The 19,506-nt window shown below is 38.3% G+C and overlaps 1 protein-coding gene across 1 annotated transcript in view; it reads left to right on the top strand.

Annotated features, from left to right (window-relative positions):
* Positions 1-19,506, top strand: part of LOC109910436 (growth arrest-specific protein 2) — a 127,188-nt gene that overhangs the window by 63,977 nt on the left and 43,705 nt on the right. Inside the window, exon 4 of the mRNA XM_048606895.1 lies at positions 11,677-11,784. Coding sequence (XP_048462852.1) covers positions 11,677-11,784 — 108 coding nt within the window. The remainder of the gene's footprint in view (positions 1-11,676; positions 11,785-19,506) is intronic.

Raw genomic sequence — 19,506 nt, 5'->3', positions numbered from 1 at the left:
GGGGAAATGGTTGGAACAAGTCAATGAAAGACCTGTGGTGGTGTTGCAGAGGAATTTTGTCCTTTTGGATTTGCGGAGATCAGCACCATAATAAAATGAATGGGAGTGACTCAGGCAATGCTGTTTAATCTGTGCATCCTTAATCCTTAGTGAGAATGTGTAGAATAAATAAATAGCTGTCTGAAATTCTGCTATGGTAAATATTCTCAGGCTTTGCTTAATTTTGGAATCTTGCATTACGGTACATTTAATCAGCTTATCACTGTTATAGGGTGAAACATCACAGAGAAAATGTGCACAACATTCTGGAAAATTTTCATGCAATTTAAAAGTGCACATATTTAACAGAAAGCACTGCGATGCCAATGCATCTGCACAGTGACTTGATCAACATGGAATGCAGCAAACAAGCATGTTGCCAAAAAATGGTGCCTACATACTCACAGACTGATAAAATTGGGTTTTAGGGCTGGTCGCTTGGATGATCAGAAAATGATCCTCATATCTCTTATTTGAATAAGCTTCACACAATGGACAATACTATGATCTTAACAATAGCTGAGGGTCATTACTGTCTCAGAGTAAGAAGGTCATAGGTTCAGATCCAATTTCAGAGAGATGATAGTGGAAATGATAGAGTGCTGTACATTTGAAGATGACAATATCCATGACCATATTGGAAGTTACTAGATTCATAGGGATATATGCAAAGAGGTTGCCTCCCTTTGTGGGAGAGTCTAGGGCCAGAGAGAATAATCTCAGAATAAAAGGTTGCACATTTGAGACAGAGATGAAGAGGGGTTCCTTCACTCAGAGGGTAGTGAATCTGGAATTCTTTACCACAGAGGCTGTTGAGCTGGGTCATTAAGTATACTCAGGGTTGAGATAGACAGATTTTTAATTGGTAAGGGAATCAAGGGAAGTGGGAAAAGGAGGGAAAGAGAAGTTGAGAATTATTAGACCAGCCATAATCTCATTGAATGGTGGAGGATACTTGATGGGCTGAATGACTTACTTCTGCTCCTACATCTCATAGCTCATGAAGTCTACCCACTGAACAGTTGAGTGGTACTTACTTTGGAAGTCTCTGTTTTGGTCCCAATTCAGTGCTGTTAGCTCTTTATCAGTAGAAATGAAACTAGAGATAGTTACAATTGGCCTGAGTGCCTCTTTTCAACTAGAAGCAAAGTTAGTCTAGGTTTATTCTCCTCAGTGCTATCGAGCAATCTCTGCTCAAAGTGAGCATACGGGAATGTCAGTGAGAACAAGATAGTCTCAGCTCTGACCCTGTTAAGTGGTCTGATGACATTCATTGTCAAGGATCATCCACAAATAAGAAACAATGGATGAAGAATGTTTGGGAAGCCAATAACCATGAAATTGTACTGCACTGAGGAGTCACTACATTCTGAAAGGGGAAAGGAGAAAATTGGCCACTCAGTTTTGGCTTTAAGTTTGATAATCTTACTCTCAGTTAAGACTAGTAGGAGCCTGAGGCCGGACAATATAGTAGCTTCTTTGGGATATTAGGTCTTTGATTACTTTTTAAATGACAAAAAAATTTCTGTATCTAAATTTGTAACTTCTTAACTGTCAGTTGTTGACACCTCAGCAGCTATAATCAATTGGTCATCTCATTAGTAAGGAATATTTTGTTATGGCTACAGAGATTTGAAAAAAAAGGTTCCAATGTCTTTTGCATAAGTTGAGTTAGAAAAAATTCCTAACTGCTTAGAGATGTGAGGCAATGGCAGAATTACAAAGCTTTTTTTTTAGCTAAGGGGAGTAGTAGTGGTGGGGTTGGGGATGTTGGTGGGCCACACACTCTATAAAGTAAAATTCTCATTGTCTCTGAGCTTTGGAACACCTGAGAAGGTAATTTTCTTGTGAAATTTGTAGACTAAAAAGTAAAAGTTTGTACGCAGAAAAGCTTGATTGATAAGGTTAATGTTTAGAGAATCAACTAATCGAGTAGGATCTGACCTATGTGACTGTTCAAACGTTCTGTTCTAGCTCTGTACTCAGACTTCAGTGCTAGCCACACATCTCTTAAAAGGGGTTGGTGGGGTGGGGGGGGGTGTCTCTTGGGTGGCCTCATGGCTCAGTGGGTTAACACTGCTGCCTCACTGAGCCAGGGATTCAAGCTCAATTCCAGCCTTCGGTGACTGTCTGTGCGGAGTTTGCACATTCTCCCTGTGCCTGCATGGATTTCCTCCAGGTGCTCTGGTTTCCTCTCACAGACGAAAGATGTGCAGGTTAGGTGAACTGGCCATGCTAAATCGCCTGTAGGGTCCAGTGTGCAGGCTCGGTGGATTAGTCATGGGAAATGTCTACAGGGAATAAGGTGATGGGTCTGGGTGGGATGCCATTCAGAGGGTCGGTGTGGACTTGATGGGCTGAATGGCCTGCCTTTGCACTGTAGGGATTCTATGATTAAAAAGATCAGTGGCTCTAGAGCAAATGCTTTAAAGCCAATGAAGTATCATTATCCCCTGGACATTTATACATTGCCATTAGCTTGTCCCCCTCTACAGCTCTGTAAAGTGCATGTTTGGTTGGATTAAGTGATTGGCAGTCCTGACCAATGAAGTTCACATATCAAAGTTCTGGTACTCTTTCTTACTCCTGATATGTCTACCCTTTTGATTTTTAGATCTGCTGGTTTGCATGAATTTTTCCAAGGTTATCTTTTATCTTGAATTTTATAATTGCTTCAGTCCTCCTACAAAAGTACATTCATGTTTGTCAGTTCTTTAAAATTAGTTTGGATTCAAATGCCTTTCACCACCTGTCTCACTGGACTCACATATGTTAACTAGCTAACACATTTTACTTGCTGTTCTTCCTTTGAATTCTTCAATATTCCTTGGATATGGCTTAAGCTCTTCCTGTACTAGGATTTATTTAGAAGTTTATAGGCAAATTTGACAGTGGTTTCACATGCAGCAAAATCCAGTGACAGCAATGCAATAAATATCCAATTAATATATTTCTCCTCATGATATTCAAACAACAAATGTTGCTCAGGAAGCATGCTTTTCTTAGAATGTCATCATAGGATGCTTAAAAGCCACCACAACTATTTGAATATGCACAGATAGGGTCTTGGTTTAATGTTTCATGAAGGATGGCATCTTCAACAATAACACATTATCTCTAAACTGTGATAATAAGTTGTAGAGCTGGATGAACACAGCAGGCCAAGCAGCATCAGAGGAGCAGGAAAGCTGATGTTTCGGGCCTAGACCCTTCTTCATCCAGCTCTACACCTTGTTATCTCAGATTCTCCAGCATCTGCAGTTCCTGCTATCTCTAAACTGTTCTTGAATGTCAGGAAAATCTACAGAATGTCTCACAAGTCTACTAACTCTGACTAAAGCCATATAGACTATAGAATAGGGAAGACAATACATTGCTTATGAGCATTTTTGAGCTGTCTTTACCTTCCATCACATTGAATTCTCAAATTGCTCACTTTACCTAATTAGACTAAAATAATGCCATTACTGAGGATCTTTTGAGATTTAGGAATCTTTCTTTATAAAGGAACAATTAAAATGAAAGGAAATCAAAAGGCTGCAACAGCATTAAAGCAAAATGCCCTACTAACCTTCCCAACTACAGAACCAGCTGTTGCAGTCTGAGATATTCTAACACATTTTGTGCTAAGAATGACTGTGATCAGGATATGTGTATTAAATCAGACAGCAGCATTTAATGTCCACTCATTCACAGTAAAATCTGAATATTTTGGAAGTCTCTGTTCAGCATGCTGTGCTCTTCCACATTCTTTGATATACCATTGATTGACTTGACATTGAAATAAATATTCCTATCTTCAGTTATTAATTTCTTATAAATATAGCAGAAACAGTTATTGCTTCCCCATTCAAATGCACGTGAATTTTTAATAATATAGTTATTCTTAAGTACTGCCAAACAACCCTTTTCACATGAAGAATTGACTTTTAAAAATGTGAAATCTCATTCCTTCAGATTTCATTATTGCAGTCCTTTTCGAATAAAATAAAAGACTATTTAATTTCTGCCTCTTTATCTCTCTCAATCTCATTTTTTAATGTGCTTATTTCACATTCTGTTCATGATTATACTTTCTATTAAATATTCTAAAGTAAGACTTCCTCATTTAGACATTGCATACATCAGTAAGGATTATTCAACCAGATTGGTTGAAGTAACACATTGTTACTTGCCCAGTTCACATAAGTCCTAGATCCTCTTTAAAGACTACATGTTGGTTTGGATATCTGATTCTAAGCAAGATTCCAGTCAAAGATACACAAAAATCTTTGGGCAACTGTATTCGTAACAAATTGGATCTTTCATTTGTTTGCTACTGACCACAAAATCTGGGCCATCTGCAGGCTCTGACATATCTCAGCGATAATCTTTTTTTGTGAAAAAGTCTCAAATATCATTTGTAGGTGTCATGTTCCGTAAATGTGAGTTCTGGGATAAGGACAGATATGAACACAAGACAAAAAGTGTTGCTGCTCCTTTATTTGCTTTTGCTTCATTAACCTATCTTTCTTTCATTAGTGGTCAACAATACTTTAGTAAATTCTGGCAATATTAAATTGCAATAGTTGCAGCCTTTGCAGAAAACATTGCCTAATTCAACATAATCGTTTGAAAACTGATGAGAAAAAGAGTGATTTTGCTGAAGCTATTTGATCATTTGAACAGTAGGTGTAAGCAAGCCATTCCACACTACTGTGCAATGGCAATGTGGATTTTTTTTTTATTGAAAGGATGCTTCCATCAGCTCTAAAAGATCCTCTGCCTGTCACACAATTAAGCAGCTTTGTTAGTGAGTTTCAGTACTAACGCAATGCAAGTACTTAGGCTGTATGTCCCAACTACTGGCTGACCAAATCAAATGATGCTTACCTCTGACTTTTCATAGCAGATTGTAGACTGTATTCAATCAGCTGAGGTTTGCAAGACCCAAATCAAAGTGTCTAATGTTTCTGTAATTGACAGGAATTGCTGAACAATCCTAGTGTGCTAGAAGCTTTGGCAACATCTCTCTCTTTATAAAATATTCAAGTTCTATCATCTGCTTACTTGGCTTAAACGAAATAGAGAAATTCTATTCAACTACCAACCAGACAGAAAGAGAAAATCATTTGAATGACACATGAATTCAAACTTTTAACTAACATGGAATTTTACTAGATGAATAGTTCACGAAATGATTTTGGTCTGTCTTTTATCCTCTTTCACACTTTTGTTTTCAAACTAAAGTTGAAAATACTGACCTAATTGAGGTACCATACAGCTGCCAGTTCCATGAGAAATCTCCAGATAGCATGTTAATGAAAGGCTATGAGTTTAACTATCACATACCAGATCCGATGCTTTACATTTCATATTCACTGAACAAATAGTGCTTAGCTACATGTTTTTAAACATAAAACTGTTACAAAATGTAAGAAAACAGTATTTTACTGACGGAAAATGTTTACTGTGTCAGATCTTACTATTTTGATGTTTAGTACACAAATTTGGAATGAAATTATCATCAAAGATTTTAAGTGTCAGCAATAATTGGAGAAATGTCAGGCATCATGTTCAAGCCATTAAAGTAATTCAAAGTCTTTTTTGACTGACATTGCAGTAAATTTAATGTGAATTGTCACAACGATGGAATAATGGGGGAACGTGAATAGAATCCATTTAAATAAGAATTCAGGGGTCACGTTATATAGGCTCAGATGGTGCCAAAGCTTCTAGCACACTAGGATTGTTCAGCAATTCCTGTCAATTACAGAAACATTAGACACTTTGATTTGGGTCTTGCAAACATCAGCTGATTGAATACATTTTAAAAATATATCAATTAAACTAGTAACTCAATGTTTATTGTATCTGTGCAAGCTTTAAACTGTGTCGTATTGCCTGTGCGGACTGTGGAGTTGCATTTTTTTTCACATCATTCTCTCCTAGAGGTAAATGCCTAAGAGAAACTAATGCCTTGCCAAAACCTTGCAACACATACCAAATGGGCTTCTGGGCTCAGATCAGACGTTAAGATTTCAAAAACCTGCCCATTTCCAGATGTAGTGGTGGAGGGTTGCAGGTGAACTGTTTCCAGGAAGTGTGTTGTAAATATTGAAATGAGGCTGGCATCCTCTGACCAAACCTTCTTTACAGATTTTACAGTAGACCATGGAGGCTTTGAAAACCTGCCTGCTGAAATGAAGTGAGGGCACCTTTGGAGTGAAGGTGCCTTTACTGGTTTGCTTGTTGGCTAGGAGGAACAGGAGTGGTCCCATCATGCCCCCTGAGCATCCCACTGACTCCTTTAGAGCCCTGATAAAAAAAGCTCCTTGTTTTAGGGATTGAAGCCATCTTGCAATCAGAGATTGGTTACTCCCAGTGTAGGGGATCGGCCCTTCCATTCCTCACACACCTTCCAAACATGACCACTATTGGTATAATCGTCTCCCACCTAGTGTAATAAAATATATCTGCCTATGTCTGTAGTTTGCTCCAGCTTGCTATCCGCTGTACAGAAAACAAGCCAACCAATCAGCTTGAATTTTGAAAGGAAACCTATCAGGACCATTGTGCCCTTATTCAAGAAGGGCTGCAAAGAAAAATCTGGGAATTTTAGACCAGTGGGTGTAACATCTGTGGTAGGTAAGTTATTTGAGAAGATTCTGAGGGATTAGGTATACATGCATTTAGAAAGACAGGGTTTGATGAGAAGGAGTCAGCATGGCTTTGTGCGTGGGAGATCATGCCTCACAAATTTGTTAGAGTTCTTTGATGAAGTGCCCAGAAAGGTTGATGAGGGTAGGGCAGTAGACATTGTCTAAATGGATTTCAGTAAGGCCTTTGATAAGGTTCCACATAGTAGGTTGCTCTGGAAGGTTAGATCCTGTGGAATCCAGGGAAGATTGACAAATTGGATACACAATTGGCTTGATGGTAGGAAGCAGAGAGTAACAGTGGAAGGATACTTGTTGGACTGGAGGCCTGTGACAAGTGGTGTCAGGGTTTGTGCTGGGCCCATTGCTGTTTGTTATCTATATCAATGATTTGGATGAGAATGTACAAAGCATGATTAGTAAGTTTGCGGATGACACTAAAGTAGGCGGCATTGTGGAAAGTGAGGAAGGTTATCAGAAATTGCAGCAGAATCTTGATCAGCTGGGGAAGTGGGCCAGGAAATGTAGTTTAATATAGATACATGTAAGGTGTTGCATTTTGGAAAGTCAAATCAAGGTAGGAGTTTCTTGGTAAATGACAGGGCCTTAAGGAGTGTAGTGGAACAGAGGGACGTTGGAGTTCAGGTGCATGGTTCTCTGGAAGTGGAGTCACAGGTAGACAGGGCAGTGAAGAAGGCTTTTAGCACACTGGCCTTCATCAGTCAGGGCATTGAGTATAAAAGTTGGGAAGTTATGTCGCAGTTGTACAGGACATTGGTGAGGCTGCAGTTGGAGTATTGTGTTCAGTTTTGGTCACCTTGCTGGAGGAAGGATATTATTAAACTGGAAAGAATGCAGAAGAAATTTACAAGAATGTCGCCATGACTCAAAGGACTGACTTAGAGGTTGGATAAGCTAGGACTTTTTCTTTAGAGCGTAGGAGACTGAGGGGGGATCTTATAGAAGTGTACAAGATCATGAGAGGCATGGATAGGGTGAACATATGGATGATAATGGAATAGTTTAGGTTAGATGGGCTTCAGATTGGTTTCACAGGTCGGCGCAACATCGAGGGCCGAAGGGCCTGTACTGCGCTGTTATGTTCTATGAATGCACTCAGTCTTTTTCCCAGGGTTGGGGAATCAAGGGCTAGAAGGCGTCTGTTACAGGTAAGAGGGGAAAGAATAAATGGGAACCTGAGGAGCAACTTTTTTCACAAGAGGGTGTTATGCATATGGAATGAACCGCCAGCGGAAGTGTTTGAGTGGGTACAATAACAACATTTGAAAGGCATTTTGACAAATACATGGATAGGAAAGGTTTAGAAGGATATGGGCCAAATGCAGGGAATGGGTTTAGCGTGGATAGACATTTTGGAACAGTTTGGGCCGAAGTGCCTGTCTCCGTGCTGTAGGACTCTATGACTCTATGATTAAAATGCACATCCAGATGCAATAAATTTCACAGCGGTCAAAGAAATCTGAAATGGCAGGTTGCCTATTCCAAGCTCTCCCCTCTCCACTAACCCGTCCTCTGTAAATATCCAAATCTTACTGTGAGAAAAAACCTTAGTGATTCCGATGTATGTTTTTTGCTGTTACAGGTTTGGATCCATATGATATTACTTCAAAATCTAAGTTCACTATTTTTTACATTCCTGGGATGAACCAGAGTCTCTAACAAGAGAGAATTCAACTATCATCCCTTGACATCCAGGGGAATCACCATCAATGAATCCTCTAATACCAGCATTCTAGGGGTTACCAATGACTAGAAACTGAAATGGACTAGCTGTACAAATACAGTGGCAATAAGAACAGGTCAGAGGCTGGGAATTTTGCATTTAGTAACTGACCTCCTGAATCCCCAAAGCGTATTCACCATCTACAATGCTCAAGGCAAGAGTGTTATAGAATATTCTCCACTTGCCTGAAGGAGTGTAGCGCCAGCAACACTCAAGAAACTCAACACTATCAACATAAAGCAACCTGCTTGATTGACACCCCATCTAACAACTTCAATATTCACTCCATCTACCATTAACGCACAGTGACAGCAGTGCGTACCAGCTATAAGATGCACTGCATCAAGGTTCCTTAGAAAGCACAGTCCAAACACTTGCTGTCAAGAAGAATATTGGAAACAAATGCATGGGAACATTACCACCTACAAGTTACCCTCTAAGGCATATGCCATCCTGACTTGAAACCATATCACTATTCCTTCAGTATCACTAAGTCACAATCTTGGAATTCCCTCCCTGATAGCCCTGTGGACGTACGTACACTACATAGATTGCAGCATTTCAAGAAGACACCTCACCACATCCTTCTCCAAGGCAATTAGAGATGGGCAATAAAATATGGCCAAGCCAGAGACATCCACTTTCTGTGAATTAGTAGCAAAATAAGAAAAAAACAAAATCAGCAAAATCAAAAAGAACAAAATCAGCCAGAGGCCCACAGATTGTATAAGGGTTATTGAACCCTAGTACACATAGTTAATGGAGAATGACTAATGCTCCAGGAGCTAAATTGTCACCTAATTGATGTTAGTCTGTGGCTTGCAAAATTGGAGGGTTTAATTATTCATTTACTGTTAGAACTGGAAAATTAGATGATGTAATTCAACATTGTTTTACAATTATTTATGTGACAGAATCAAATACCAGAAATTGATGACTAGCTTTGTGATTTTTGGAATGCACTGTTTCCTCTTTTATCGACGTAAAGTCTCAAAATTCATTTGCTTCCGTATTGTTTAGTTTGAAGCCAAATGGATGTCAAAATCTAGAGTTTCATGTTGATTTTGGAATGTTTAAAATTAGTTCATAGTTCAGGATCAGTCAACATGGTGCAATAAAATTTAGAAAAAGCTGTAAAATCAATGACATGTGTCGAAATGTTACTTTAAGAATAACATTGGATGCTAAAATCCCTTAAAAATGGATTTAAATGCTCGCAACCTCTTAAAAATTACACACGTGCCACAGATAACTTGCAGGTATTTCCTTGTGAAATGGTCAGAATCAATATCCCCAGTTGGCCAATGGCTAAATGTGTCATGGTTCGTATTGTGTTAACTGATTTTAGGCAGGAATGGGTCAAAGCTCGAGAGCTGGTCAGAGCATCCCTGGAGTAAATTTTTTTTTAAAAGCTTGCTAATATTCCTACTTTTAATTTCCATTGAATGACTTCCTACTGGACACACATATTCATGAGTGTTGAGCAACAACAAACAAACTAGGCAAGATACTTCATTAAAACAAAGATATAAGCCGAACATGTGGCATGCATAAACTTCGGTTTTTTTTCTGTTAAAATTTCTGTCCAATAAAATTCGAAAAATTTGCCTCTCTAGCCAGTATTTCTTTAAAAGATTTGCTTGGAATTTGTTAATTATGGATAATTTGAATCATTTCATAAATCTACAGGGTACTTGGGCCATATATGCTTTACTTCAGAATTCGCAACACGTTGAATAAAGCCACATTCAAGATCTGCTTCATATTTTACTAATTTAAAATGATCAGTGTTGATCATTCAGTGCTCCTTTAGTGCTCCAAAAGCTTGTGATTTCAAATAAACCTGTTGGACTATAACGTGGTGTCATGTGACTTCTGACCTTGTCTAACCCAGTCCAACATATCACCTCTACATGATTCCTAATAGACCAATCCTCGACGCACTTTTCCTGCCTCGACAATTCTCTGCAGTAAATAATTCTACAGACTGAATGACCCGATGCAACAAGAAATTCCTTCTCATCTCCATCTTAAATAGGTGACCTTCTTCTTTAAAATTAAGACCCTCTGGTCCTCAACTCTCCCACAAGGGGAGTCAACCACTTAGCATCTACCACGTCAAGCACACAAAGAATCATATATGTTTCAATAAGGTCTCTTCTCATTCTTTTAATCTCTGCCACATGAGAAAATCCATCCATACTTAAGATCAACCCAGAGAACCTTGTCTGGACTGCCTCCTATACCACTATATCCTTCCTTAGATAAGGGGACAGACTCAATAGGCCTCTTTTTTATGAATGATTCTATGATTCAAAACTGTTCACTGTATTCCAGCTGTGATCTGACAAGTGCCTTGTATACGTTTAGTAAGACTTCCCTATTTTATACTCTATTCCTTTGAAATAAAGACCAATAGTCCATTTGCTATCCCTATTATCCACTGAACTTGTATGCTGGCTTTTTGTGATTCATGCACAAGGACCAAACAAAACCCTCTCTGTTGCAGCTTTCTGCAGTCCTTCTCCATTTCAACAATTTTCAGCTTTTCTATTATTCCCATCAAAATGCATAACTTCACATTTTCCCATATTGTATTCCATCTGCCAAATTTCTGACACTCATTTAACCTCTCTATAGCTATTTGCAGACTCTGCGTTATCCTCATTAGTTGCCTCCACAGGTACTTTTTGTGTTATGTGCAAATTTGGCTATAGTACATTCACTTCTCTCATCTGAGTTGTTAATATATATCATAAATAATTGTGGACAGAGCACTATTCCCTATGGCACTCTGTGAGTTACAGGTTGCCATCCTGAAAATGCTCTCCCCTTTATCCCAACTCTCTGTCTTCTGTTAGTTAACCAATCCTATGTACATGTTAACAGACTGTTGCCAACACCATAGGCTCTTATCTCATTAGACAGATTTATGGGCAATAACATATCAAGCACTTTTTGGAAATTCAGAAGTATGATGTCTACTGGTTCCCCTTTATCCATTCTCCTTGTTAATTCCTCAAAAAAAACTCTTTGCTGTTGTTTCTATTTGCTTATAAACCCTAGACTTCTTGTCCCACAGTGGGTATCATTCTCTAAACAGATGCCTTAGAGTATTGCTGTAATCTTTTGATTTCAATGCCTATGTTTCCTTTCTCCTGAATCCTTCCTCTCCCTCTACTTAGCTTAAATTAGAGGAAATGATTGCTTCCTTAAAGATATGTGAATTTTGATATTTTCCATATTTCATTATAGGTGAAACAAATTTCAGAAGATCCTCCTTGCAAATGTCCAAATAAGTTTTCAGTGGAGCGTCTCTCCCAAGGACGATATCGTGTTGGAGAAAAGATCCTATTCATTCGGGTAAAATGTTTTGAAATTTTTTTTGTAGAAAAAGGCATGCTTGTTGTATTAACCTGTGCATACAAATGAGGTAAAGGCAGACAATGTGAAGGAAAGCTTCATTTGATTACAAACTACAAAGTTTACAAGGATGATAGCCAGAATTAATTGTTCCTGTATAAATGGCTAGCATTCAGAGCTGAAAATTTCCTACACTAATTTGACAATTTGCATAATCTCTGTTCATGCAGGAGAACACACTACATTACAGGTAACATGAACTTTGTTTTATGAACTAACTATTCTGTGGTTTAATGAGGATTTATATATTAAAATAGACTCGTGCATAGGACTGGTTGATGCAGTATAGTTGATGTTAGCTTTTTAACTATGAACTATTGCTTATATTTCAAGCCAGGCTTAACATATTCAAATCTTATTTATTTGTGTATCATCAAGGATTACATGTAAAATAATTATTACTCAAATCAGGTTCTGTTGCAAACTGCCCTGTATATGTAAAGTCATTAACCAATACATATATTGACTTCAAAATCACTTGATTTATAAACTGATAAATGATGCAACAAGGTGAGCCTTCTCAGGTTGACGTTTTAAAATTTGGCAATGATTCAAAGGAGTTTTACTTTCCAACTGATAGATAAATGCGTAATGAGCATGATTAATGTAAACTGTAGACGTCTGAAATAGATATTATTTTACCAACCATCTACTATAAACATCTCCATCTCCTCCACCCTCTCCTCCAACAAGTACAATGAGCTCATGGATTTCTTCATCACTAAGATTGAAACCATTTTATCAGCTATCTCTGACTTATACTCCTTTTCCAAAACCCAAGTTGAACTTCCTGGAAGTTAAATCATTCCACTCCTTTTCCATTAACAAGTCCATTAACTCCCTTCCTAATGACTGAGGACCGAATGATCCTAGAATAAACAATCCCAAGACGGAGAAATGACTGGAAGAGACTTGGCTGCTTATCTACATAGTCTGATGAGGTAGGTACTGAAAATAATCATTATTTGGGTCAAAATCAATAGAAATAATGTGCAGGGTATAGTGAAAAAGCAGCAGATTTACATTCAGTAATGATACGCTTTTGAAGAGTTGGTACAGGTACAATAGACCAAATGACCTCTCTCTGCACTGTAACAATTCTGTGATTAACTATTTTTTGACTTGTAATATTTTCTGTTATTCAAAGCTTTAGTTTCAGGTTTCCAACACAGATTGAAAATCTTCTATTATTGAAAATCTTCAAACATGAGAGGCAATACCATTCATTAATAATGGCAAGTTATTAACAATTTTTGTTTTAAGTAGCCACAGATCAATTAATTCTTCAATTTATTTGATCCACTTTTTGAAAATGAAGATGGAAGAATCCCAACACAATACCAGCAAAAGTTCTTACTGAAAATATTTCCATAGCAACCAGCTACGAATATCATGACAGCATATATTTTTAAATGTATTTTAGTATTAAATCAGACATGGATATGAAGTTCAATAACACCAATCACAATTGATCTAAACTTAGTTAAAATAAATTTGTACACTATCAGTTGAAACTTTCTGCAGCTTTGGACAAATCTTACAACCTGACAGGTTGCATGATGATTCTGATAAATTCAAATTCTATAGTGGGGCTTAATTGTTTCAATTAGTTTTACAAATATTGAATCTTAAGAAGCAGCTGAATTTGTCATTTATTTTATTAATAAGAGGAGCCTGGTGATTTAATAATCTGCTAACAACCAAGATTCGAATGTATACAGAAAAGAATCTTTCCCTGCGGGAACAGCACAATTCTGCTAATCTTGTTTATATCAATATCAAACTCGAACACCCTGTACATAATTTATAACAGAAGGGATTGAAGCTTTTTCAACTTCTTTTGTAAGATAGCAGCATATCTTAATCTTGGTTTCCATATTCATTTTGTGTCTGGTATAACACAGACATGACTCATGATGAGTCAGCAGTGCAAAGACCAACGGGGCGCTCAAAGGAATGGTAAAACTATCAAAAGTTAATGCATGTAACATTCACTCCGATATAGCATAACTTTGCTAAAACTGTTATTCTTGTTACTAACTCCAGTTCAGACAAATAATGTTTCATTGTCATTCTGAAGACAGCTGCCAACATTTGGATGGATCAGAATAAAAGTCGAATGGTCCAATTTCTGAATTTCTCAAATTGCTTCAGTCTCATTTTGATTCTCCCCAAGTTTAATTAAATTTATCCATAATGATAACATATACATTGTTGACTGTTCAATGCACAGGAGCCACAGATTGCTGGCTCAAGAGAGGCATTCAAAGAAATTTAAGAGAAATAGAAATAGAGAGAATCATCTGTTTTTCCAGTTTTGGACCCTGTTTCCTAACAGTAATTCTCAGGATTGTTCACCAGGCTACAATTTATTTCCACCTTCACTTTCCCATGAGTTGCTGGTGTTGGGCCATGTCCATGAACTGTTGCAGTACTGCATATGTCATGAGGTACTTCTGCACTGCTATTAGGTAGAGAATTTTGATCTGCCACCATGGTATTGGCTTTGCCTTCAGCAGGGTATTTATACCTGATGTGGTGATAGTTAATTTAGCTCCTGTAGCATAAGAGCTTAGATGTGGTAATGTGGTACTGAAAGATTTAGCCAAGGTTTCCTGCAGCTCCTGATAACATACACACATTACAATCACAGGCAGTTCAGTGTTGGAGCAAATAATAGCTGTTCAGTTACAAACAGTAGCACATTACCATCAACATGTCATGCTTCGGGTTGCCCCAGTGAAGGTGAGGTCTGAGACTTTTGTGTGCTCAGGTCATGTGCTTGGTATAGTAATAATGTCACGAGCATGTCTCTTAAGCACGGTGGCTCAGTGGTTAGCACTGCTGCCTCACAATGCCAGTGACCCACGTTCAATTCCACCTTCAGGCAACTGTCTGTGTAGAGTTTGCACATCCTCCCCATGTCTGTGTGGGTTTCCTCCCACAGTCCAAAGATGTGTGGGTTAGGTGGATTGGCCATGCTAAATTGGTCATAGTGTCTGGGGATGTGCATGCTAAGTGGATTGACCATGGGAAATGCAAGTATAGGATAAGGGGGTGAGCCTGGGTAGACTGCTCTTCGGAGAGTTTGTGTGGGCTTGTTAGGCTGAATGGCCTGTTTCCACACTGGATGGATTCTTTAAAACAAAATTACACTGAAATTAATCACAGTAGCACCATGAATACAAAATTTGCTGAGGGATAGGAAACAGAGAGTAATAGTTTATGCATATTTTTTAGGCTGCAGACAGGTTTGTCAGGTCAGTAACCACATATACATGGTTGTACAGACTCATATGTTTTTAATTTGATCATAGTACAAACAGGTAAAACAGTTTACAAGATTAACAATTCAAACTTCAATGTAATGCTTCGGATGTTTGACAAGTCACACTAATCTGGTGAATGGTCATACTCTGCCTTTGTTTTATCCATGACTGCAATATCATCAGCTACACAAACACTTAAAAAAAGGTACATTTTCAATAATGTTATCCATGTTCAGCTGAAATAGGTCTTGGCAAACTAATAGCCCAAATGATAACCATCAGAAACAGGACTACCCAAATAGCATTCTAAATGCGGTGAGCTCCGAGGATTTTTCTGCAAAATGAACAGACCAGTAGTCGTGCTTCACATCCAGCTTGGAAAAGGTTCTTGCTCTGTATCATGACTCACTGAAGCACACTGGAAATCAAGTCACACTATTCCAGATTCGTCACAAATGTTAAAGTTTTAAAAGAAATATGTAAAATCCCCTAACTACTCGATTTTCAGACCCAGACTGATATAAAGCATGGACCAGGTTTCTGTACTTAATGCACAGACTTTGTGATCTGGTATGTGCTGAGAAATGGCATTGTGTAGGTTATATCGTCGAGCACCAATTGCTGAGGTAGGTGTCTTTCAGGATGTGTCGTGGCAATATGCTGGGACCAGCTTCAATGTTGCATTTTGCTTTTAATGTATGTTGATCTGTATTTTCAAGATGTCTGATGCTAATGGTTGTAAAAGCTTCTGATCTTTGGAGCAGGCTTAAGGCATTGAATTACCTACTCCTGCTCCTGGTTCTTATACAGTCAACAAAGCGTGTGAGGTTGGTGATATGGAAACTTTGGTCATCTAAAACAGTTACTAGAAAAGTTACCTTTGGCTTCCTTAACTGTGCACTTCATTGCCATGTCTTCATGGTGCACATTTCTTAAGACATGCTGTGCTGCCAACAGTGCGTTATCTTGTTGATCACTTGTCTTTTGTGGGGTCTGGCTTGGCGTTTGGATCCTGTAACTGTGTGCTCAATGTTCTTTGATGCCACAATGTTTACAAGTGTGAGGAAACCCTGAAAAACTCTTGGCAGGTGGGATAAAAAGCATCTGAGATAGATATTGCTGGTTTTGTGCGCTTTGCTGACTGAAACTGTAATGTTGACTGCACCAACAGTATGAAATTGTTATGGCCTTATGGTTATATCCATCTTCAGGAAATACATTAACGATATGGCCCTTTTCTTTACCCTGAAGATCCTTCCTGAAGGTTTCAATTTGTGTAGAGACAATTAGTAAAGCTATGAACCTGAGTTCTCCTTCTGAGAAATCAAACTCATGATCTTTACTGCAAAAGTTTCCATCAGCCTGGTCAATTGACTCTTTGGGTGCTGTCTGTATGGAATCTGTTAATTTATTTTTAAAAAAGCCTTTGATACAGTGTCACACAACAGACTTGAGAAGAAAACTACATATCATAGAATAAAATTACAGTAGCACCATGAATACAAAATTTGCTGAGGGATAGAAAACAGAGAGTAATAGTTTATCCATATTTTTTAGGCTGCAGGCATGTTTGTCAGGTCAGTATTGGGAAATGCACAGGGTTACAGGAAAAGGCAGGAGACTGTTATCACGTCACATTGCTCAGAGGAACAGTGCAGACATGATGGCCAAATGGCTTCCTTTTGCACTCTAGCATTTCTGCGATTCTGTGATCCTGAAATCAATGCTTTTCTTAAGATGGATTTTAGACCCTCTGGATCTCTTTTGGATTTTGCTGATCTTTCAGTAAGAGACTGAATGTATTTATTTCGTGAACACCCTCTTTGATGATGCTAACGAAGATTTTCAGAGATCTCTTCTAGGGCTTGATCTGTAAAATATTGTTGCACATATTGCTTGAATATCTGGAATTCAGTAAAGATATCATTGGTCACCTGGTCTCTGAATATTTTCCTCCCAATTTTTGTTGAAGGTCTTTGGCTTGGTTTAGAAGTAGAGCACATGGTTTGTTTGTTTCTCCCCTTTTACATGTTTTGCTTTTTTGATTTTTTTTCCCCTTTTTTGTTCCTGTTGAGTTTTTCCTGTTGCTGCTCCTTTACTGGGTGTTAGTTAGTCGAGACTGTTTTTTTAAGAAATGCAAAGCTGTACGAGCAGGTTTCAAACACTAGATGGTGCTTACACCAAAAAAGGAATGATGAAATCACAGAGCTTCCTGCTGTATTGGTGCTGAATGGGAAAGACAAATTGGTGGAACCAGTTGACATCTATACACAGATAAGACTGGTTAGTTTAGAATCTTAGTGCTTTATAAATATGCATTTTGTTCAGGAAAGTTCTATATCTATGTTGGGAGAAATATTTGGCTGTTTTTTTTTGAAAAGGCAATTAACTTAGAAAGCAGATTGACGGTTCATTTTTTTTAAAATAAAGAGACATGTATTCCAGCTTGACAGAGCTTATATTTTGTGGAGAAATAAATAGCTCTGTCTTCTAGCTGTTCAATGTACAGTTCATTAGTCATAAAAATTGGTGATTTTAGTGATTCAATTTTTGGTGATTCAAAGTTCCAAACACTTTGAATTCCAGGGAGCTTGCCTAATTGATGTTCAATGCAGTTCATCTGCCTCATGTTCAGTGAGGTTTCCAAATGTCTGCCACCAACAGCTTGCACTCACCTATAAATGGCCGCCACTTGTCTACCATGATCTGCTGCTTCCAGCTCCTGAAATGTGGTAGGAACATGAGGTGAGGTCAGAAGCCTCAGTGGGGGTGGAGGTCTATCACTGTTGGAAAGCAAAGGCCTCAGGTAGGTAGGATGCATTGAACCTTTCAGAGGATGTTGGCACAGTAGCAATCTAGAAGCCCAACTAAAATTCTGGGGACAAATGTCCAAATCCAGCCCAAGTAGCTGGTAGCATTTACATTCAACTAATGAAATCTGGAATTTAAAGCTAGTCTCAGTAATGGCAGTTATGAAAATATCATCGACTGCCATTAAAACTCATCTGATCCACTAATGTCCTTCAAGAAAATAAATTTGCTGTCCTTACCCAGTCTGACTTGGATGTGATCCCAGACCACAGCAATGTGGTTGACTCTTAACTGACCTCTGAAATGGCCTAGTCAATAACTCAGTTCATGGGCAATAAGGAATAGGTATTGCCAATATCCCATCAAAGAATAGGAAATATTGCAAGTCTGAGGAGAAGGCAAGCATACAAAATGGGAGCAGAAATGGACCATTTGGCTCCTCTAGTCTGCTCCCCTATTCAATAAAATCATGGCTGATGTGTTTGTGTTTTGTATTCCACATAGCTGGGGAATTGAGGGTTAACAGGGATAACAAAAATCTATCCACCTCTGCCTTAAAAATATTCATCACCCTGCCTCCACTGCCTTCTGACACAGACAATTCCAAAGTTATATAGCCCACTGAGAGAAAAAAAGTCCCCTTGTCTATGTCCTGAAAGGGCAGCCCCTAATTTTAAAATAATGCCCCTTAGTTCTGAAATGCTCACGTGAGGAAACATCTTTCCCATGTCTATTTTGTCAAGACCATTCAGGATCATATACACTTCAATCAAGTCACCCCTTACTCTTTTAATCTCCGATAGAAACAAGCCCAGCCTGTCAAACCTACTGTCATAACCCACTCTTCAACATATCAATCTCGTAAACCTCTTACAAATTGCTTCCAATGCAATTATACCCTTCTTTAAATGAAGAGAGAATATCTGCATATCGTATTCTAGATGTGGCCTCACCAATGCCCTGTATCACTAAAGCAGCACATCCTTAATTTTATGTTAAATCCTCACAATAAAGGATAGCATCCCAGGAATCTTCTGACTATGCATTATACCTGCATACTAATGTTTGTGAGCCGAAGTGAACAACTTCATATATTCCTAACTTATACTCCATTTCCAGATTTTATTCCCTCCCCCACTGAATCTGTCATGTCCATTTGAAACTCTCTTATGCCTTCTTCACAACATACTTTCCTATCTATGCAAATTTAGTTACCATGCCTTCACTGATGTAAATTGTAAAATATTGAGGATCCAGCATGGACCCTCTAGGGGACTCTATTTCTCACACCCTGTCAATCATAAAAAATCCATTCATGTAAACTTGGTTTTCTGCGAGCTAGCCAACATTACCCCCTACACTGTGAGCTTCTCTTTTCCAGAATAACTTTTGATGTAGCACCTTATCAACTCAAATATGGAAGTCCAAATATTGTACATCTACAGACTCTCATTCATGCACCACATGTGTTACTTTTTCAAAGAACTCCAATAAATTTATTAACTGTTATTTCCCTTGAAAAAACTTTTCTGACTCTCAATTGCCTTGAGTTTTCCTTGAGCTGTAATCTCTTTCCTGAAAG

The sequence above is a fragment of the Rhincodon typus genome, chromosome 17, assembly GCF_021869965.1.
Source record: "Rhincodon typus isolate 14 chromosome 17, sRhiTyp1.1, whole genome shotgun sequence".
NCBI classification, from domain to species: Eukaryota; Metazoa; Chordata; class Chondrichthyes; order Orectolobiformes; family Rhincodontidae; genus Rhincodon; species Rhincodon typus.
The sequence above is the reverse complement of the archived record's forward strand: the minus strand, read 5'-3'. Positions and strand labels throughout refer to the sequence as shown.